This window comes from Protopterus annectens, chromosome 3.part0 (assembly GCF_019279795.1).
Source record: "Protopterus annectens isolate FY-2018-M chromosome 3.part0, PAN1.0, whole genome shotgun sequence".
Lineage (NCBI taxonomy): Eukaryota > Metazoa > Chordata > Ceratodontiformes > Protopteridae > Protopterus > Protopterus annectens.
In genome coordinates, this window is record NC_056731.1 from 906,755,289 (window position 1) to 906,778,494 (window position 23,206).

Sequence of the window (23,206 nt, forward strand, 5' to 3'; positions counted from 1 at the left end):
AGAATGGCTGAAGATCTAATAACTCTAATCATGGGTAGCCACCCCCCCCCCCCCCTTGAGGCCTATGACTGAAGTTTTTTTCTGATTCTTCTGATGATCTGGATTTGCCCTTATCTACTTATGAAGATTCTGATGCAGAGGACCTTACATACTCTAAGGGAGCATTTCCACTGGGAAAGCCAGGATTTATCTGATTCAAAAAAAGAGGCTTAGGGATTTCCTTCTCCTACCTCAGCATAGACCTTTAGCTGTTCTTCCTGTATTAGACATTGTTGATGATGCTTTTTCACAATCTAGTTTGGCCCATGATTCCCTGCCTCCTGCTCCCAGAAAACCTGACCGATACTACAGGGTCCCAGAGTCCCACAAGTTCTTTTTTAAAAATCCTATTGCAGATCCAGAGACTATTTCATAGGGGCCCAAGGGCATTAAGGCTTCTACTGCTAAAAATCCTACCCCTTCTGATAGAGACTCCAGGACGTTGGATAGATGGGGTAAGAAGATTTACACTTCTGCAACCTTGGCCATTAGGGCTTTAAACTGCCAATTTCATATGTTAAAGTATCAGCAACATGTTATTGTACTGCTTAAACAGAAAATGATGTTGAATCCTGACTGTGTGGAAAAGCAAGAATTACAGGATTTAATGCATACTGCTTAACAAGTTGGAAAACATACTTTGCAATGTGGTTTTGATTCATTGGAGGCCTCTTGCATGGCTGCTGTTACTGGGTCTGTGCTCAGAAGGCATGCTTGGCTTAAGGAGCAATCTTTGCCTGATCATGTTAAAGCTAAATTGTTGGATGCTCCTTTAAATCAGGACCGCCTGTTTTGCAACAAGGCTGAGGAAGTTCTTAAAAAGATGGAAGATAAAGCTAAATGTATGCAAACTGTTAAATATTTTTTACAAGTTCAGCCTCCTAGATTTAGTAGGCACTGGCCCTCTAAGAATTAGTCCTTTCCAGCCCTCTCAAGCCAATCCCAGACACAGCATAAACCCCAGGTTTCAGTCCCAGGGGACACACAAAACTAAGCGGTGGGGGCCCTCCACTCCCAAATCTGGGAATAAGACTCCCCCCTATGGTAAACTGTCTCAATGACTTCCTTTTAAAATTTCCACTTATCAAATGACTGCCCCTTTGGGGGCAAAGATTGCTTTTCATGCAGAGAATTGGGAACTCGTTACCCAGGACAAATGGGTTTTAAATATAGTGTCCCATGGATACAGATTTCACTTCCACACATTGCCAACACCAAGCGGGTGGCCGGACCTACCCCCAAATCAGTGGACAGAGGCCCAAAAACAAGTACTTTCTCTCTTAAGCATGGGGGCTATTCAACTGGTACCAGAAGAGGAAAAGGGACAAGGTTTCTACTCGAGACTTTTCCTGGTACCCAGAAAAGACAATTTACGGCGTCCTATCCTGGACCTGTCCACTCTAAACACCTTTATGGAGATTCCAAAATTCAAGATGACTCTTCACTAATTACTTCCTATGCTAGGCAAAGATGCCTGGTTGGCAGCACTAGATTTAAAAGAAGCATGCCTGCACATCCCAATCAGGGAATCTTGCAGAAGATACCTACACTGCAAAGCAGGCTACATGTACTATCAGTTCTCTGCACTGCCCTTTGGCTTATCTACTGCGCCCAGGGTAATCACAAAGTGCCTAGCTCCAATTATTGCATTTTGCAGGCAAAGAAATATTCAAATATACCCTTATCTGGACGATTGTCTAATTCAGGCAGAAAGCCAGGACATACTTTGGATCATCTGGCCTTTGTACAAAGGGTTCTAACTTGTCTGGGGTACACCATAAACGAAAAGAAATCACACCTGGTACCCTGTCAACAAATTGTTTTCCTGGGAGCAAGCTTGAATACAACTTCCCAGATGGCTTACCTCACGCCAGAGAAGCAAATTCATTCAACAACCTACTTCAAACAACTGGCCACAAAAACTCTGCTATCTGCAAGACAAATACTGCAAGCCTTGGGGTTCATGGCCTCCTGCATTCTTCCAATTCCATATGCAAGACTGCATATGAGAAAACTACAGTGGTATCTAAAAAGCCTATGGTGTCAACATTCTCAAGACCTAGAAACAATGATTCCTATCATACCTTGCCTACGCCTAGAGTTCCTTTGGTGTGCAGAGGCCTGCCACCAAAACAAGGAACTACCTTTCACACCACCCCCTGCCACCCAAATCCTAACAGACTCATCAGACTATGCATGGGGGGCTCACCTGGCAGGGAAGTGCATTCAGGGCAAATGGAATCCAATGCACCTGCATATCAATAAAAAAGAAATGTTAGCTGTACAGAATGCTCTGACAGCCTTCAAGGACCACATTCTTCCAGGACAACTAATGGTAAAGACGGACAACACCACTGTCATGTGGTACATAAGCAGGGGGGTACACATTCTTTCCCCCTCTGCAGACTAGCCATGGCATTGTGGAACACAGCCTTGAGCTACCAAGTGCACCTTCAAGCTCAATTCCTGCCAGGAAAATTAAATACACTGGCAGACGGACTAAGCAGAAACCTCATGGACCCACACAAGTGGAAACTGGAACCAAGGATTTTTAACATGTTGACAAGCAAATGGGAGAACCCAGATATAGACCTGTTTGCCTCTCCCCAGAACTATCAGTTGGACAAAGTTTGCACAAGGACTCCCCACAAACAAGCCTGGAAAGTGGATGGTGCCACTGATTTCCAAAGTACTACTAAAAATCAAACAGGACAAACCAAGGATGATTTTGATTGCTCCAGACTGGCCGCACCAACACTGGTACCCCCTCCTGCACAGTGTGTCACGGTTATCTCCATGGCACCTGCCTCAGACTCCTTCCCTGCTTTCTCAGCAGGAGAACCAGATTCTGCACCCTCAGCTTCTAACACTGAACCTTGCAGCCTGGCTAATTACTTAATCTCTCCTTTACCATCCTTCAGCAAACCTGTGATGGATATCATTTTAGAGGCAAGGAGGCCTAGTACTAGAAAATCTTATGCTGAAAAATGGAAAAGATTCTGGATTCTGTGCCTGGAACCAATCTCAAGGGATGAGCACAGCAGCGCCCAATTTACCTCAGATTTTACAATACTTAACTGAGATGCTTCACAAGGGCCTGTCTTTTTTCCTCTATTAAAATCCATGCCTCCGCCATTTCAGCTCATTATAACACAGAACCTCCCCTCTTCTCCCATCCACTGCTCAAGCAGTTCCTCAGTGGGGCCAAAAATTTGAGACCACCCAGGAGAGCTCCAACCCCAGCCTGGGACCTTAACTTTGTCTTTGAGAAACTCACTCTACCTCCTTTCGAGCCAGCTGCTACTGCAGACTTAAAATTTCTTTCTTGGAAAACAGCTTTCCTTTTAGCAATCACTTCAGCTAGAAGGGTATCTGAATTACAGACCCTTATGGCAGTGGAGCCTTTCATCATCTTTCATGCGGACAGGCTGTCCCTCAGAACTAATACCACCTTCATGACCAAGGTGGTATCCAGTGTGGCTTTTAATCAGTCCATTCATTTGCCAACCTTCTTTCCCAATCCACAGAATAAAGGGAAACTGATACTGCATTCCTTAGATGTGCACAGACAACTTAGATCCTACTTGGACAGGACTAAACCTCAGAGGAAATCTGAACAACTGCTGGTGGCATCTGCTGCAGGGGCAGAGGGGAAGGCTATTTCAGAACAAACCATTTCCGAATGGATAAGCCATTGCATTCATTTCTGCTATAAGCACCATGGAAAACCTATCCCCCAGGGGATCAGACCTCATTCCACCAGGGCTGCATCTACCTCTACAGCCTTTCTCAGAGGCGTCCCTATCAGGGACATCCTAGAAGCTGCTACCTGGAGTTCTGTACATACTTTCGCCAAGTATTATCATTTGAATATTTTCTCTAAATCCAGAGCTGGCTTTGCCACTGCAGTCTTGCAGGGCATTATAGCTAGACCTAATGCCATCTAAATTCCTCCTCCCATCCATAGCTTTGGGAATCTACCCAAATGTAATGATTGCAACAGTGAAACGCGAGGAACATAGTACAGTTGTGTACACTTACCATAAATGTAGATGTTCGAGTGTATTCACTGTTGCAGTCCTGGTTACCCTCCCTCCAGCCCCCTAACTTCTTTTGACTATACCTCTACTTTCCTTTACTATGCTTAAAAGCTTTTTTGGTGTATTTGTTTTTCTGTTGGAGGTATAACTTTGTACTTTTATATTTAATTGCTTCCCATTAGGGGGGCACCTGTCATCTGGTGCAAGAAAAACTGATGTAATGGCGTCGGCTGCATGTTTTATACCCCTGATGACCTGACATCATGGAAGAAGGGACAGCAACTGACGCAGGACCCAATCAGGCCGACTGAGGGCTACCTGCAAGCAGATAACCCAAATGTAATGACTGCAACAGTGAATACACTCGAACATCTACATTTATGGTAAGTGTACACAACTGTACTTTTTAACCAGTTGTTAAACACTGACAGCTGGAACACTTTGTCAGGTATAGTCATAGGTATAAATTCCACACAGTCATCAAAAAAGAAAACTATATACATAACTATTTACACAAGTGCTATAAACCTAATAGGAAAGGAAAGAGACTTGAGTTTGGATAGTATAATATTTCCAAAAAGTATATAACAATATGGGTAGAGGCCCTATCACAGGGGAACAGAATCAAAGTAAGAAAGAATAGTAAATAAGGAGACCCATTTTCCCTTAGAATATCTGTAATTTGTCAGTACACGGAACGATAAGGTTAGAAAGAGAAAAAATTCAAATAAACTATTCCAGTATTCAGTAAAGCGTGGAGGAGCCAATGATATATTAAGGCTTGTCAAACTCTTTGGATCTTATTTTCTACAAAGAAAAAGATGATTTCTAGTATATATAAACTAATTGTTTCAATTGGATACCAGAATGTGGTCCTTTTCTCTAAGTTCTGGACCAGCCTAAATCTGTCAGTTTCAAATAAGCAAATAATCCATTCTATCCACCTAACCTCTAAATCAATCCCTTTAAAAAAAAAAAAAAAAACTCAGCTACATACAACTTATGATTATTAACAATGCATATCTTACCCCAACTATGGTTACCAAATTCAAGCTTTTTTTCTCCTATTTGCCCTTTCTGTGAGCTACAAAGAGCTGACCTTTTTCACTTACTTTGGAATTGTAAATTTTCTTGTAAGCGCTTGTGTTCTCTGGAAGTTAGACTCCAAAAGATGAGCTATGAAAAACCCACCCTTTCTTGGGAATTTACTATCCTGCATATTCCTCCTCTTGGTCTTGACTAAGCCACAAACCCAAATCTTAATCCCATTACTTACTCTTAGAAACTTTATATTACATTTAACTGGAAGGATAGACCTTCACTTTCTTGGAGAGGGTTTAAACAAATGGCATTTAATTATATATCAGCCCATACACTCTTGAGGCTAAACAGTTTCTTAAAGGTGTCTTTCATATTGTACCTCCCAGGAAGCCTGTTCCTTCTTCCTGGGATCTTAATTTTGTTTTGGAGAAATTGACCTAGCCTCCTTTTGAGCCTGCAGTTTCAGCTTCCTTACAGCATTGTTTTTGGAAGACTTCTTTTGTTTAGCCGTTACTTCTGCTAGACGGATGTCTGAGCTTCCAGGCCTTATGGCTGTCCCCCCTCCCTTTTTTAGTTTTCAATAAGGACAGGGTGTCCCTTCGTACTAATCCTTCTTTATGCCCAAAGTGGTGAATGAGTTGTCACTTAATCAGTCTATTCATTTGCCCAATTTTTCCTCTTCTCCGCAGTCTGCTAGTGAGAAGGTTTTGCACACATTGGATGTCCATAGACAACTCAGATTGTATTTGGATAATACCAACGCTTTTTAAAAGCCTGATCAGCCTTTTGTTTCCTTTTCATTTATTTATTTATTTTTATTTATTTATTTTACATTTGTTTACCAGGAAAGTCCGACTGGACACAGATCCATTTTCAGCAGAGGCCCAGGGAGAAAAGCTCCACAGTACAATATAATACAATACATGAGTGAAAAGAAAATATAGCATACAAATAGTATTCATACATAATTTGTTAGAGGTTGACGATTCTAGTTAGAAAGTCCAGTAGGCAGTCATTGAGGTACTAGTAAACCATGAGGTACATAGTAAAACTTCGAGGTACATAGTAAACAAAACATTGAGGTACATAGTAAACTTATTTTTTTTTTTTAAGTTATAGGTTTGTAAGGTCTATATCAATGGGTTTACAGGCTTTCAGGGCAAATCTGATTATACTTGGCTGAACATGTGAAACAATTCACTTGGTATGGATTAAACTGGGGAGTGGCATGAGCATAGCCAGGTTCTTAAGTAGTGGGTTTTAATGAGTTTTTTGAAATGATTAAAGGAGGTATTAGAAGTTGTTTGGGTTGGTAGTGTGTTCCAGGTTTTGGCAATGGTGCTGTTAAAGATTGATTTACCAGCATAATTTTTATGTTGGATGACAGTTATGAGGTTCTGGTTGTTAGATCTTAAGGCTCTACTGGGAATGTGGGGCTGAATTAAATGCTGAAGTGCTGGGGTTAATTCATGGGGGTAGTAGAGCTTGTGTGCTATAGAGAGTTGATTTGAGTAGAAGTATGCGAGGCAAATCAAGCCATTTGAGCTGTTTTAGGGATAGACCGTGATGGGACCTATATGAGGCTTCAGGAGCAAACTTGGCAGTCTTATGATAGCAAGATTCCATTTTATTTAGATCAGTTTGGTGGAGATTGGTCAAGATGGGAGAGGCATGGAGGAGGGTGGGTAGGAACAGAGTCCTAGCGATGGTTGCTTTGGTATGTTTAGTCATAAACTGTTTGTTCCTATAGAGAAGGCCTAGGTTTTTATTAACTTTCTTGATAGTTTGTGCTGTGTGGATGTCAAATTTCAGGTTGTCTATTTCTACACCTAGTAGTTTAGTGTGTGTGGTTGGGCTGATTTGAATATTTTCTTTGATGTTGATAGTGAAATAATTGCTTAGGGGAGTAGATCTGTCTGGGCCAAAAAGAATGTTTTTTTTTTTTTGTTTTGTTTTTGGATTAAGAAGTTTGATGTTAGTGAACCAACTTTTGGCTAGGGTGAAGTTGTTTTGGGTTAGGGTTTGTAGTTCACTTAGGGTAGGGGCGGCACATATAAGGGTGGTGTCAATTGCATATTGTACTACTGAGGCAGTGGGTGAGGATGAAGAGATCTGCTTAGTAAATACATGGAACAGCAGAGGGCCGAGGATAGACCCTTGAGGGACTCCTACGGTTATAGGTAGGAGGGGGGACAATTGGTCCTGGCATAGGACTGCTTGCTGTCGATCTGATAAGTAGCTGTTGAACCATGATATAGAGGAGGGAATTATATTTAGGGTAGATAGAGTTTCAAGAACCATACTGTGGTTTACCTTGTCAAAGGCTTTCAAAAAGTCTAAGAATATGGAAGAAACGAATAGACCCTTGTTTCTGTGGTGTTTAACTCTGTTGGTAAAAGATAGTGCTGTTTTGGTGCTATGGGAAGGTCTAAAGCCATGCTGGGATATGGAGAGTAGGTTGTTATTCTGGAGGTATTGCATTAGTTGAGTATGAACCACTCTTTCTAATATTTTGAACAAAGGTGATAAGATAGCTATTGGGTGGTAGTTGGTGAGCTCTAAGGAGTTACCTCCTTTATGCAGTGGGATGATATGTGAGGTTTTCCATGAGGTGGGTACTTTGCATTCTGATAGAGATCTATTTATGAGAGTGGAGACTGGATAAGGCTATAGCTTCAGCTGATGTTTGAAGGAAGTCTGTTGGTAGCTTATCAGCTGGTAGAGTTGTTGGCTTAAGCTTCTTAAGGTTCATAGGTTGGTACTAGGCTATCAGCCCTAGGGCCTATACAAGCCTAGCCATAACAATTCCCTGGCTATTTCTTCCCACACTATTTAGTTCCCTGGACCCCTGTCTAGCAGGGCGACTGACGTGATCCCCTGGGCGAATTTCCTTTCTCCCATCCAATCGTCAAGGTTCCTTTTGAAGAGGGCCAAATAGGCACTCTGCTTGACATGTATGGGCAATCTGTTCCAGAGTCTGGGGAGTCTGTGGGTCAGGAACCTATCCCTCCAGCATGTTTTGTTTATTGTGATGACAAGGTTTAGATTCCTGGAACATGTGGCTCTGATGGATTGGGATTTCTTTAAGTGTAGCATGTCCAACAGCTCTGGGTTTGACATTGCCTTGTATGTTAAGCAGAGATCGCCTCTGAGTAGACGATATGCGACAGAGTATAGCTGGAGTTTAAGGCGGTCAGCATAGGGCATCTGCTTTAGGCCTGTGATTCTTTTAGTGAGGTATTTCTGTGGCCTTTCCAGATGTTGCAGATGTCTTGAGAGGTACATACCAAACTGGGCGTTGTATTCTATAATGGGTCTAATGAGGAAGGAGTACAGTGGGACAATGACCTCCTTTTTTCTGGATGAAAAGCCCTTAGTGATGAGGTGTGCCACATAGAAGGATTTCCTGACTGTTGTGGCGATGTGGTTATCGAAGGTGAGTCCACTGTCCACCTGTGTTCCTAAGTCTCTTATCACACTCTAGGTGTTTAGTGTACTGCCACCTATATGGTAATTCACGGGTACATGTTTTTTCCCAAAGGGGATAACTATACATTTTGTGGCATTGAGCTTGAGCCCATGGCTCTGGCACCAAGCATCTGTTTCTGTAAGGCCCTTTTGTAGATTATCCACATAATTTGGGGATTCAGTAATGGCTTCCAGTTTGCAGTCATCTGCAAACTTTGTTAGCCAGAGTCCCTTAGTGTTGGCCTGTACTTTAGAGAAGTAGATGCCAAACAAGAGCGGTCCCAGGACTGAACCCTGAGGTACTCCACTTGTCTGGAGCTGGATTTGGAGTCCGCTACTAAAGTAGCTATCAGTAAGCCAGTTAGCAACCCATTGGGTGACGTAGGAATTAAACTTACTAAGCTGGGCATTATCTATGATTCCAGAGTGGAGGATGGTGTCAAAGGCCTTGGCAAGGTCTAGATAGGCTGTGTGGACCACCTTACCCTTGTCCATGGCTCTGGAGACTGATTCGAAGAAGTCAATCAGGTTTAGGAGACAAGATCGGCCCTTCACACACCCAAACTGGGTGGGGTCCAATGTTTGAAGGTTGCCAATGTCTTTGTTTATAAGTTCCATGATAATACGCTCCATGGCCTTGCAGATAAGGCTTGTCAGACTGATGGGACAGTAGTTTCCGGGATCCAAGGTGGATCTCCCCTTGTGGAGTGGGACAACTGTAGCTCTGTGGAGTTTAGAAATTGCCTTGGTGGACATGGGGGTGAAGGTGAAAACTGGGGGTATTGTTTTGTATATTAGGGTGGGTTGGGGTATTGATGCAGGGCTGGTAATACTATTATCTTGGGCATTGGCAAGGGCCTGGACTGTTTCAGTAAAGAATTTGTTAAATTGTGTGGGAATGTTTTCATGGTTATTTGTTAGCACAGGGGTTGGTGTAATGGCCTTTCCTGGGTGCAGTATACCATTTATTGTGTTCCAGAATTTTTGGGGGTTGTGAGCATATTTTTCTTGTAGGTTTTTATAGTAGTTAGATTTGTCTAGTTCGATTTGTTTTTTTGGCTTTGCTCCGGAGCGGTCGATAGTTTTGTGTCAAAGTAGTGATTTTTTTTTTTTTTTTTTTTTTTTTTTGATATTGAAACCAGGCCTTGTCCCTTTCTTTCATTATAGTTTTAGTGTCTTTTCTTAGCCATGGGGCATAGTTGGTTTTTATTCTAATGGTTCGGGAGGGTGCATGTTGGTTTAAGATTTTTAGGAAGGTTGTGTTGAAGTATATCACGGCTTCGTCTAGAGATAATTATTTTAGGGGAGTCCAGTTGCAACTTTTTAGTGCATTGATGAAATCAGTAGTTAGAAAGGTTTTTTTGTTTCCAACTACCCTGAGGATAGGTTGGCTGATGGTTTGGGATTTGTTCATAATTAGGTAGGTAGGATGATGGTCCCTTAGGGTATCTGAAAGACGGCCATATTGCTGTGCAAGATTGAGGTCAGATACCAGGATCCTGTCTAAGATGGACTGGCGTTTGGATGTTTTGTCAATTCTAGTGGGGGAGGTAATAGTTTGGGTAAACCTGTGGAGGTTTATAAAGGCAGTGGGATTATGGCTGGAGCAGTTAAGCCAGTCGGTGTTAAAGTCCCCTAATAGTATGGTTTCATGTGGAAGGGAGTTGGACATCCAATAAAGCAGGCTTTCCATTACAGTGATATTATTGCCTGGTGGGATATAGCCATTTGCAATAATTATGTGTTTGTTCATAGGTTCATACTAGACTATCTGCCCTAGGGCATTTATAAGCCTAGCCAGAGTGTGTTTGGCTTTCGCCACCCTTTTAGATTAGTTGACTGTACCTCTGTATAGTATTGGAATATATTTTTAATTTGGCAAGGATTAGTTCTACATCTTTGACTTCTTGGATGATGTAATCTAATTATTCTATGGTGAGATGATTTTGGAGTAATATTGCAACACCTCCTCCCTTTTTCTCTAATCTGTCTCTACGGATAATGTTGTAGCCAGGGGCAGTAATCTCATTATCATGATGTTTTGGTTTGAGCCATGTTTCAGTTAACACAGCGGTATCTGGTTTGTATAGAGCTAATAGGGCATGGAGGTTCTGAATTTTGTTAAGAATACTTCTAGCATTAATGTTTAGGAGGAAGAGAGCTGAGGATGGTCTGTGGTATATGGGATTTAGCTGATTTGAGTTGGAGTTGGCTGATGTTTTGGGTCCTGGATTAGGGTGTATATCTCCACTACAACTGAGTTTATGGAGTAGGTGTAGATAGTGTTTGGTTAACTTGTGAATTATTTTAGTTTGTCTTTGAGAAGAGAAAGGGTTAGTTTTAATTGTTGGTTTATTGCATGAGTAAGGGGGAAGGCTTAGGATGGGGTAAGGTCACATGGCGATATAGAGAAGTTTTTTAGTTTGATGAGATTAGCTGTGGATTCTGTTTGCCTAGGGGATGGGGTGTGGTTATGGATTGAGTGTAGTAGGAGGATAGAATGGAACGTAGGAGTAGGGTGAAGATTATTACTGTGTAGATTGATGCTTTTAGTAGTTGGGTTGGATGTGTGCTGTACATGTTATTTAGTTTCAGAAAAGGTGGGGTGTATACAATGGTAATATCTATAGCTGTGTGAGGTTAGTGTTGTATTAGAGGTGAAGGAGGAGGTAGGGATCCTATGAGTGAAGCAGGAAGTGTGGTGCAGTGTTGGGGAGGAACAGGAAGGGGAGGAGTTCTTGGGTAGGAGGTAGCAGGTGGTTGGGTATAAAGGAAATGATATGGGGGCGGGATGGGAGCGAAGTGAGCCCGAGTGTAGCGGGGCTGCACCCACAGAGCGCGACTACAAGATTCCCCAAGAAAAACTATCAGTGAGCTATGCAGGTAAGTCAGGATACAGGGAGGCAGTAGAGTATGGATATAGGACCGAGGGAGAAAATCTAAGGAATAGGTAGGAATTACAGGCTAGCAGGATGAGGTAGTGAAGGAGGGGCAGGTTAGAGAAAGAATAACCAGTGGTGGGAAGCAGAGAGAGTAGGGAACTGGAAGAGTAAAGAATGTAGATGGAAGGCAGGAGAGAGGGATAACAGAGTAGCTAAAAAATGGAGGACTAGGCAGAGGCCCAGGGGGTGTGCAAGAAGCAGCGACCAGGGGTAAGACACAGTCTTGGTAAGGTATTTATCAAATAGGTGTATCAGGACATATTTTCAATTACACCCAGAGACAAGTATTCAGAGTAGTAGTACACGGAGGGTCTTTGGCCGCAGGTAGCTTCCACTAGTGGTAGGTCTGTGGCCTTGATTAGGGAGTCCTTTAATAACCTATAAAAAAGAAGAGGAGAGAGGTTAGATAATGGATGGGTTAGGTAAGAGTAAAAAGGCTGGAAGGGGAGATTGAGTGACTATGGGGGGGCATTACAGCCGAGTGACATCTCCAGGCATTTCTGCAGTTACCTCCTACTGCACCTCAAGGTGTCAAATATCACCTGTTCATATTTGCATTAATAATTCCAAAACCATGCTACATACGAGGTATCAGAATATTTCATCTTGAAGCATGCGTGATGGCAAACACAATTGTATTGATATATGATCTCTGTCAATTAGTATTTGGTAGAAATGTAAGGTGATAACTTCATTTTTCTAAAGGCTGAAGCCACACCCACTGGGAGTTAAAGGTACACACTTAAAAGAGCTCTACTGGAGGGAATGAGTTAAGTAAGGTGGAGAGAAATGGCCTAATGTGTGCTGTAAGGGGGTAAGAGAATTGCAGGAGTGGGAGCTAGTTTGTACTGGTATGGGACAGTGGTCAGCAGTGGTTTGACAGCCTCAGAAAGGTGAGAAAGGCTGGAGACAAGTGAGTGTAGGTTAATGTTTAGGGCTGGTATTGAGGCGTGGGAGCATGCAGTGTGGCCTTGGTACAGCAGTGGGATCAGATATAGTGGGAAGAGGGACGTAGGGACAGCAGTAAAAATACAGTAAAATGCAGTTGAAAAGACAGCAGTTTAATAAACTGAAGCAGTCAATGCAAACGTACATTTAGTAGCAAGAGTGTGGCAGTTTCACATCAGCAATACACTTTAAACATGTAAAGGGTAGCGACAGTCTAACAAATTAGATAGAGCACTTTCACTGCTAAAACATGTTGCAGGTTACAAGGCAAAAGTTAAAAATGTTGGTGAGTAATGTAGATTAACACAATACAAGCTATGTAGAGAGACAGAAAGGTGTATGGCACTTTGAGTACAGGCTAGCATATTCCAGCAAGCTTAAGCTCCTTCATAAATTATGCAACGTAAACTTGCGGTTCAGTATTCTAGTGAGAGAAGATGCTTACAATGAGTGTCGTAAAACCCCACCTTTCATCCTAGATCCTTAGGATTGGCTATTTCCAGGCAAACTATTTCTTCTTGGATTTCTGAAGCCATTTCCTTTTGCTATTCTTATCATGGTCAGAGCTTTCCTTCTTTGATTAAGGCTCACTCTGCTAGGGTTGTGACTTCTTCTGGTGCTTTATTCAAGGGTTTGGATACTAACTCTATCCTTCAGGCAACTACCTGGACTTCTGTGCATACTTTTACCAAGCACCATGAGTTGGATATGATATCCCGGGCTAGAGCTGGTTTTGTTAGGGCCATTCTTCATGGGTTCCTAGAAGGCTGTGCTGGTCCTTCCTCCTCCCTCTCTTCTTCTGAGCTTTTGCACTTTCCCTGTTGTAAGGAATACTGTAACAGTGAAATGGAAGGACATAGTACAGTTCTGTAAAATCTTACCATAACATTAATGTCCTTTTCTTCACTGTTGCAGTATTCACTCCCTCCTCCCCCTGGTCATTTGTATCTCTGGATGTCAGTGTTACTTTCTTTTATCCTTAGGCTGGCGTCCCTGTTGGTGTTCTCAGTTCTGAAGGTGATGCTTCCGGGCATCACCTTTATGCCCTACACCTTGAGCGGGACACATGCGTGTGGCATAAGGCGTACCCTTGGCAACCCAAAGGCGTTGGTATACTGGCCGGACATCTGGCAGCCCTTGGCATGGGATCCCTATTGTAAGGAACACTGCAACAGTGAAGAGGAGGACATCTACTGTTGTGGTAAGGTCTTGCACGACTATACTTTCTACTTGCCTGTTTTGTAAATGTTTTTGTTTGGATCAACTAAATAAGTTGAAGCGTTTGGGGCACTTTGTCTATCTCCCTGTGTGTGCTTGTTGAATTATCTACAGTGGCTTCAGGTCTAGTGCATTAAGACAATTGGAATCTGAAAATTGAGTATACATGACATCACGTCTAACCTGCAGTAGTGTACTTTAACTGCTGGATCACCCAGCTCCCCCATTTCATGCAAAGAAAAGTGGCAAGTGTGAAAAGTAGTACAGTGCCAGTTGTGCAAGAGAACTGTTTGCCCTTTTATGAGTAATTTCAAGGGAAACTTTGACTGTAATGTTTTTGAAGTGTTTTCTTTATTTTAAAGGAAGTGTTAAGAGCCAACTGTAGTCACGCAGTTCACCATTTTAATGTTTTGTGTTATAAACATTTGTAAACTGTTCTTTAAAAGCAGTCTGATTCTGTTGATTTCTTCTTGTGTCATTATCTGAAGTATTGTTTCTTTTTCCTTTAAATTTGTAGTAAACTCCATCAATGGCCCAACATTCTCTTCACATTGTACTGCTTTTACTGTTGAAAGTCTTGCTGACTGGAGCAGAAGGTATGATACCCTCTGTAGTTTATCTTGTGTACTGTACTCTGTTTTTCTGAATAGGTGTGTCTCTACTCACATTTGTTTCTTTTAACAGATGACGACAGTAAGCAAACACAGACCAAATTTGAGTGCGTCTGTGAAGGAAGTTCATGTGGCCGTCAGGATCGCTGTTATGGGCATCTGTGTTTCTCATCAGTGATATGGAATGGAGAAAGTCATGTCTTCCAGAAAGGTTGCTTTATTCTGGAGCAGGGGGAAATGACATGCAAGACCCCTGCTTCTATAAATCAAGTGGTGATATGCTGTTCTGGAGATCTCTGCAACTGGAATCGAAGTGCAATTCCACTTCCTCCGCCAGGTAATTCTGAAAAGTACTGAGAATGTGATCAAATACAGAGATTATTTTACACTCATAATTTGGGTTCCCATTACATTGTCAAATGCTTAGTTTGTTGAATTGAATGCCTGAACGTCAACACCTAAATGTTGAATGCTCAAAACTGCGACTGGCCAATTATGTGAATTTCTTCCCAGGGAAAAAGTTTGCTTGGCCGTCATCGGGGATTTGCCCTTTTCCCTGATATAGAGCGATCTCAGAGTTGGTATATTTAGTTAGGGGTGGTGTGGGGAGCACAACCCCCACTTGATTAGGGTTTTAAAGTTTTTTTTTTTTTTTTTTTGGCCAAGTTAATTTTTTCACGAGGAAAAAAGTTGTGTTATTGGCCAGTCACGTTTTAAGCGTTCAACATTTAGGTGTCGCTGTTTAGGCATTCGACAACCTAAGTGTTCAACGTTCTAATGTAGACCCAATAATTTCACACACTATGATTAGAAATAGATGTGCTGACCAACTTTTGCCACAAGTTGTACCTGCACTGTCATTCAAACCTAATATTAAATGTCTGAACCAAACCACGGCTGGAAAAAGGCATAAAAATCAATCCATTCACGATAAAGAAACATTTATTGTTAGTGCTTTCACAGTTCAAAATGACTGCTCCATCAGACAAACTTCTAAAAACACTACACCTATTTTAAAAAAAACAATCTTCCAATAAAAAACATAGAGCAATTATGCAATTAAGAACAAATCTTGGATAAAAGAAATGCTACCCTATTTATTACTGAAAAACTCTACTACAAATAAATACATATTAAACAACATAGCATAAATAAATATACATATCTTTGTATCTAATAGATGAAAACTTTAAACACAAAATATATAAATATACAGCAGAATGCTGTTTATTTAGGTAGTGGCCTGCTTTTGAGTATAGGTTTAATACCTAGGTTCATCGTTCGGTACTAGGCTGTCTGCCCGAGGACATTTATAAGCCTAGCCAGAATGTGTCCACTTTCGCCTCCCCATTGATTAATTAACTGAGCCTCTATCAAGAAGAGCCAGTGAAGTGATCCCAGGGGTGTATTTTCTGTTGCTCATCCAGTTGTCAAGGTTTCTCTTGAAATGTGTTAGTGAGGGGCTCTGCCTAATGTAGTTAGGAATTTTGTTCCAAAACATGGGGAGTCTCTGTGACAGGAATATATCCCTCCAGCATGTTCTATTTATTGTTGTGGCGAGGTTTAGCTCACTAGAGCAAGTGGCTCGCAGTGACTTGGATTTCCTTAGGTGGAGCATGTCCATCAGTTCGGAATTGGACATGGCTTTGTTAGTCAGGCAGAGAGATCATCTCTGAGTAAGCGATATGCGACTGAGTACAGCTGGAGTTTTTCCAGTCGGGCTGCATAGGACATATGTTTGAGGCCAGTAATCCTCTTGGTGAGGTACTTTTGTGGTCTTTCCAGCTGTTGGAAGTGTCTTGTGAGGTACATCCCAAATGGGGCATTGCACTCTATGATGGGTCTGATGAGTGATGAGTAGAGGGGCAATATAACCTCTTTATTTCTAGATGCAAACCCTTTAGTAATTAGATGTGCTACATAGAATGATTTCCTAACTACTTTGGCAATATGATTATCAAAAGAGAGATTACTATCTACCTGGGTCCCCAGATCTCTTATTACCTCTTCTGTATTAAGGGGGCTGCCACTTATGTGGTAATTCATGGGTGTTTTGTTTTTCCCAAATGGGATAGCTATGCATTTTTTGGCATTTAACTTGAGACCATGACTTTGACCAGGTGTCCGTCTCAGTAAGGCCCTTTTGGAGAATGTCCCTGTCAGCCGGAGAGTCAGTTATGGCTCCCAGTTTGCAGTCATCAGCAGACTTGGTTAGCCATAGTCCTCCTCGGTTTGCCTGTACTTCTGCGAAGTATATGCCGAACAATAGGGGTCCCAGGACCGAGCTTTGTGGGACACCACTTGTGACTGGTTTAGGGTCGGACGTGGAGCCTGCTATTCTTACGGTGTGAGTTGTGTTTGTAAGCCAGTTGGCAACCCATCTTGTGATGTAGGGGTTTATGTTCAGGCTGGTGAGCTTTTCTATAATTCCGAGTGGGGAATGGTGTCAAAAGCCTTGGCGAGGTCAAGGTAGGCTGTGTGAACTACCTTCCCCTCATCTATGGCCTTGTTGACTGTCTCGAAGAAGTCAACCAGGTTTAGTAGGCAAGATCTGCCCTTAACAAAGCTGAACTGTCAGGTCAAGTGTTTGGAGGGTCCCATAGTTACCAGGGTCAGTTGTGGCCCCTCCTTTGTGGAGCGGAATAACTGTTGCTGTGTGCCATTCTATGGGCACGTAGCCTGTGGGGAGGCTGAGGTTGAACAGTGTGTTTAGGTGGGGGGTTACTTTGTTCTGTAGTTCGTGCAAGACACAGCCTGGGACGCCATCTGGCCCCATTGACGCTGTGCTTTTGGGTTTTGAAAGGGCTGTTTTCACCTGTACGTCTGTGATTTCTGGGACACTACACTTTTCTGGTATTGTTATGGGCCTTTTTGGGGGTGAGAGGGGGGTGAAGTTTGCACTGAATCTATCTGCCAGGATGTTGGCAATATCAGTGGGTTCAGGATATTTTGTGTTATTTTGCACTAGTTCAGAGCATATCTGCGAGTTGCCACTTAGATTCTTGACATTGCTAAAGAAGGCTTTGTGGTTATCTTTCGAATTCTTGGCTATTTTTCTTTCGAAGTTAGCCTTGGAGGATTTTATGAGGGACCTTAATTTCTTACTGATACTGATCAGGGATGTCCTTCCTTCTTGGGATTTGCTTTTTTTCTGAACTTGTTTCCTCCTCCTATTGTATAGCCTGTTTATGGCAGGGGTCCACCAAACTGGTTTCCTTCTCTTAGGGGAGTGAGTCTTGGTTTTGCTAGGGATGGCACGATCCGTGCATCCTTGTAGGTGCTCATAGAGTGCATTTGTAAAGGTTCCTGCATCTTGGACACTGTTATCCTTTAGCTTGGGGGCTGTGAAACTTACCACCTCTGTCTTAAGTAAGGTGAAGTTTGCTATAGAAACGTTTTTCACTGTGGTTTCCTTGGTTGGAGGTGGTGGTGTGGTGTGGACATCCAGAGTGATTAGTTTATGGTGTGATCTAACCAGTGATGAGTTGACCTCTGGTGTTGAATACCTGTCGCCCATTTTGGTGATGACCAGGTCCAGTATGTTTTCACCTCTGGTAGGGGAGTTTACCAGCTGATCCAGGGCATTTGAGTTGATAAATTCCAGCAAGTGCTGGTCCTGGGAGTTTGTACTTAAGTAGTTTTCCCAGTTAACGGTAGGGTAATTGAAATCACCCAATATCAGGGTGTTCGGAAGGACCTTCATGTTTTCCAGTGTCTCCAGAAAGGCGGAGTGGTGGTCCTGGGTCATGGAGGGTGATCTGTAGCAGACCACAATTTGCATTGCAGATTTGCCTGATGTTAGTTGCACATGGATGATTTCGGAGGTATCATGCTGCGCCACTAACTTGGAGGTGTAGGTATCCTTGATGAATATGGATACATCCCCTCCTTTTGTGTTTTGGTCCATGTTTTGTGGCCAAAATGTGTGGTATGAGTTGTAGACTGGTAGTGCTGGGGTGCTCTGTGGAGCCTTGAATCAGGTTTCAGTTACTGCACAGATGTCGACGTTCTCCATACTGAGGAGTGCTTCGAGTGCATACATTTTGAGATTTAAACTCCTGGCGTTGATTAGCATAACCCTCATTTTTTTATTTGTGCTGTTTATGGAGGTGGGTTTGACTTTTGAGCCTTGCCAGAAAAAAGCACTATGTGGGCAGCAAGAGCCTTGGCCAGTATTCGAAAGCCTAGGGGGTGACAGGTGCAAGCCGTCTCTTGCGAAGCAACGAGGCTTGTCGAGCATGTCGTCCCAGGCTGACAGACACTGGATCCCCTTTGAATGACACCAGAAGCTTAGCCAATTGTTGAAATTGATCATTTTTTCTTTATACTGCGGTATCATTCTTGGTGAGAGCACGATGCTACTCAGGGTCAGGGTCATACCTGCCTGGGCTACATGATCAGAGAGCTCTTCCATGTCTCTTTTTCATGTAGTCCAGGGAGGTACTTCTCGGGTCATTCACACCAACATGAACAATGACAGAGCCATATTTGTACTTGTTCTGGAGTGACCTGTGTGTTTGTGTTATGTGGTGGATTTTGGCTCCTGACAGGCAGCTATCAGTAACCTTCTCCTTGTCCAGCCTAGTGAGTGGGACGTCAGTGTGCCTGACTATAGAGTCACCTATTTACTAGTGTGTTAGGTATGTTATTTCGCCTTAAGGGCTGTGGTTGTGTGGCACACTGATTTTGTGTTTTATGTGTTGTCTGGTTTGTGACGGGAGGTGCAGGTTTTTTGGGTGTCTGATTTGGAGCTCTGGGATGCTTTTGCACGTTTTTATTTAGAGCCTCCGAGTATGATTTTGTGTATTTATGTGTATTTTTTTGCCAGTGCTGGTTTAGTATGTCTGTGTGAGGCTGGAGGTGTGGTGCAAGTGTTAACCTTCTCCTCACGACTGCCTGTTCCAGTCTTGGGTGGAGAGAGCTTAGCCTCCAATTTAGCTATATAATTGCATCTCTCACATATGTTAATGTTTTGTGGTAGGAGGAGAGGGTTGTCTGTGTACATGAGGCAGTTGTAACATTGCCTCAGGATACCCAGGTTCACCAGCTGGACTGGAGAGTATACGTGAAATTGCCCTTTGGTCATGCCTGAATAGTAAGGTGAGCTGCTTAGTCGCTTGATTGGTGAGGGGTGAATAATGAGCCTTGCCCTGCTGGGCAATCAAGTGTCGGGGTATATTGGTGCTTGCTATTAGGTCTGAGCAAGTGCTGGACTGTAGGATACTTTTTAAGTGCTTAGGTTGAGAGTTAGACTACTTTCAAGGGAAAAACTGGAGACTTGGTGGAGCCGGGATAAATTTAGCCCTAGCTAACCGGCGCTGCCCAGATGTGAAAATGCGTTTTTTACAGCAGGGAAATGAAACAGATAGAAATGAGCCCAAAATGGCCTACAAACTGCTAACTTCTGGGCTGGAACCACTCCTCCAGGGACAGATGGCTGCTCAAAGCTCCCTCTCTCACAGGTGAACAGAGAAACCTCCCTCTGTCCAAGTAAGGTATGGGCATCTCAGAAAATTGTAACACAGCCCTGAATTCAGCACTAGCCTGAAAACTGGACTATACTAGCTTAGAAAGGTGGGAAACAAGGACATTTTTTTTGAAAAGATAAGGCAAAAACAGTAAAAAATACACTTAAAACGGCTTTAAACGACTACAAACAGTAAAAAATACACTTTTAAAATAGCCTTGGATGACTACAAGCAATCAGAAAAGGCTTTTAAACAAATTACCCAATTAACCAGTTAAAAAAAAATCACAAAACTGAGTCCTGTTTCTGTAGTCTTCAATCAGACAAGTTCTAACTGCACACGCCTGCCAGTGGGGTGCAGGGGAACCTTCTCCAAAAAAGAAGGCCTGTATTAGTGCTCAAGTTATACAAACAAAGCTAGATTCAGCAGGCCTGGATTTAGTCTATGCTACAGCAAACAAGGCGTACCAATTTCAGTAAGAAACAGTTCAAATATGCAGGCACTGTAAGCCTTTAACCAGAAATTCCCAGCTCAGAAGGACAGAGTCCAGCCTCTCCTCCCACAAGAGTGCAGACCACAAACCTTCTTAATGTAAAATAACTGGCCTGAAGCCCAAGTGTTTAAACCAGAACTAATATACTTTTAGAATATTCGACACTGAGTCTCAATCAGCAGTTCCCAACTTAGAAGGATGTAAGCTACCTGTCCTGCCACAACAGTGCAGACCACAATACTTCTTAATGTAAAAAAACTGGTCTGAAGCCCAAGTGCTTAAATCAAAAGGCTTAGAATGATACCTACACCAAGCAGTGATAAATATAATTGAGTACTTTTAAGATGACGCAAAAGCAAAATAAAGTAATAAAGTAGGAAGAAACACAAATACAGTAAAAGCAGATGAAAAAAGTGCAAATATTTATTTTTCTTTTTGAGTGAGCAAATGAGATGGGCCCAGAAGGAGTATCCAAATGCAAATTTACAAGAGGGGTGGGCAGTTTCAAAGCCACCAAGATTAACACCAAAACAAAAGCAGGGTGGGTGGGGAACTAACTGAAAAAAACAGAGCCACACCTTCCAGCTAGATAGTATTCAATGGAACACAAATAAATCAATTTAAATGCTGTATTATTTGAAAAAAGTGCAGATAAAGATGTACTTAAATTCACTTATACGTCCAGTTAATTGCATGTAGGTCTTAGCTGGCCAAAGCTCAGAGTTTAAGCAAAAAATAATCCAAAATGTACCACTTATATAAGGTCGAAACCAAATAATAATGAACCACTTATCACTGGCTATGCATTGAGCCCTCTACCCTTATTCGCTGTCATTCTAATAATCCAGTTGAGTTCATGTGTCTCTACTTTATTTCTTATGTCACACCCCCCCCCCCCCCCCAGACATCTTAAGAAATAATCTCTATAACCATAAACTTAAATGTATGTGTATTACCATGAACTACCATATGTTTGGCCAGGGCATTAGTGCAAGTAGAATTGTTATAACAAAGATGCTCTCTAATACGATCGCACAACCTTATATCGTTCTTTCCTATATAGAAGGAGCGACATTGTTGACAACTGGCTTAATAAACTAAATGACATGTATTACAAATAGGTGTAGTGTTTTTAGAAGTTGTCTGATGAAGCAGTCATTTTGAACTGTGAAAGCGCTAGTGCTAACAATAAACATTTCTTTGTTCATCGTGAATGGATTGATTTTTATGCCTTTTTCCCAGCCATGGTTTGGTTCAGCCATTCTTTCTTCATTTTTTAGTATTTGTGCTGTGTCTCACAGTGTTGGTTGGCGAACCATTTATCTTTCCTGCTGTTACTTTTGTGTGGAGTCGCTTGCAATTTCTACAGCAAGAGAAGACCGTGGCTGAAGGAAACGCTGATGCATTTGAATTGGAGATGTCTGGCGGGGGGGGGGGGGCACATTAGAAATAAAGTAGAGATGCATGAACTCAATTGGATCATTAGAATGAGAGCAAATAAGTGTAGAGGGCTCAATAACAAAATATGTATTAAACCTATACTCAAAAGCAGGCCACTACTAAATATTATGCTGTATATTTATACATTTTGTGTTAAAAGTTTTCATCTATTTGATATAAATATATACATATTTGTGTTTGTTGTGTAATGTGTATGTATTATATATTTATTTGTAGTAGCGTTTTTCAGTAATAACTAGGGTAGCATTTCTTTTATCCAAGATTTGTTCTTAATTGCGTAATTGCTCTATGGTTTTTATTGGCAGATTGTTTTTTAAAATAGGTGTAGTGTTTTTAGAAGTTTGTTTGATTAAGCACTCGTTTTGAACTGTGAAAGTGCTAACAGTAAACATTTCTTTGTTTATCGTGAATGGATTGATTTTATGCCTTTTTCCAGCCGTGGTTTGGTTCAGCCATTCTTCATTTTTTTAGTATTTGTGCTGTGTCTCACAGTGTTTGGTTGGCGAACCATTTATCTTTTCTGCTGTTTTCATTTGGAGTCGCTTAATATTCTGCAGTGTTTATTCTGATTATTTTTGTATCACTGGAGGTGGGTAAGGTTTTTGAAAAAAAATTATGTACTTTACTTTAGTTTTATCTAATGTATAAAGGGAATCAAATAAAATATAGGTAGCTGCCCATAATATGGCAATGGGACAAAAATTAGCAGATCATTTTTAAGAAAGTAGGAGGAGAAGGATGATAGGATACCCATGATGGGTTGCAAAACGTCTGTGTAGCAGGACAACCTTTCCATTAACTGTCTGCATTTTTGAAATGCATGTCAGTTTATTCATAAAGAATATAAATATAAATTCCCTCTGCAGCAAATTTGTAGTACAGATGCCGCAGACAAATGTGTGTTTGCAACTTTTTACAGGCAGACAACCGAACTCCGGTGCTGTAGTTCACTGTTCTTTCCTCTTTCCAGTTCTAGCTCACTGCAAAAGCTTTGTGGCATAAGAGCAGTCACTTTATAATGCATTGTTTCTTCATATATAAAATTTCTTTTTTTTCCTCCTGTAATAAATAGCGTCCTCATTTTTCTTCTCTTGGTATGTTGGACTTGGTCCCTTTTTTGTGTCTCATTTGTTTGCGACCCAAGCCCAGTAGTCAGTTATGCTCAGTTTTAAGTTTAATGATGCCACTACATGCTATTGTTGCAGGGCTCTCTCAATCTTATATCTTGTGGGCTGATTTCTTTTAAGATTCAGCTTCATGACAGTCCACTGACATTTGTTTCTCACAAGTTTTATTTCTGTTCTTCCTTGTGCTGTTTTCTGCTGTAGAAGACCTAGATAAGCATAAATACAAAGAAAAAAATTGAACATTGATTGCTAAGATCTTTCTCTGATGTTAAAAGTGATCATAAGAGTGGCATTTTAGGGTACAGGTGCTCCTGAAAATCCTTCCATTCTCTCCTACAAATCAGGATTAG

At 41.8% G+C, this 23,206-nt stretch overlaps 1 protein-coding gene across 2 annotated transcripts in view; it reads left to right on the forward strand.

The window, feature by feature from the left end:
- LOC122796618 (activin receptor type-1-like) overlaps nt 1-23,206 on the forward strand; it is a 446,478-nt gene that overhangs the window by 87,423 nt on the left and 335,849 nt on the right. For both annotated transcript variants that reach the window (XM_044065233.1, XM_044065231.1), the window contains exons 3-4: nt 14,214-14,292; nt 14,381-14,644. In XM_044065233.1, coding sequence (XP_043921168.1) covers nt 14,226-14,292; nt 14,381-14,644 — 331 coding nt within the window. In that variant the 5' untranslated portion in view covers nt 14,214-14,225. The remainder of the gene's footprint in view (nt 1-14,213; nt 14,293-14,380; nt 14,645-23,206) is intronic.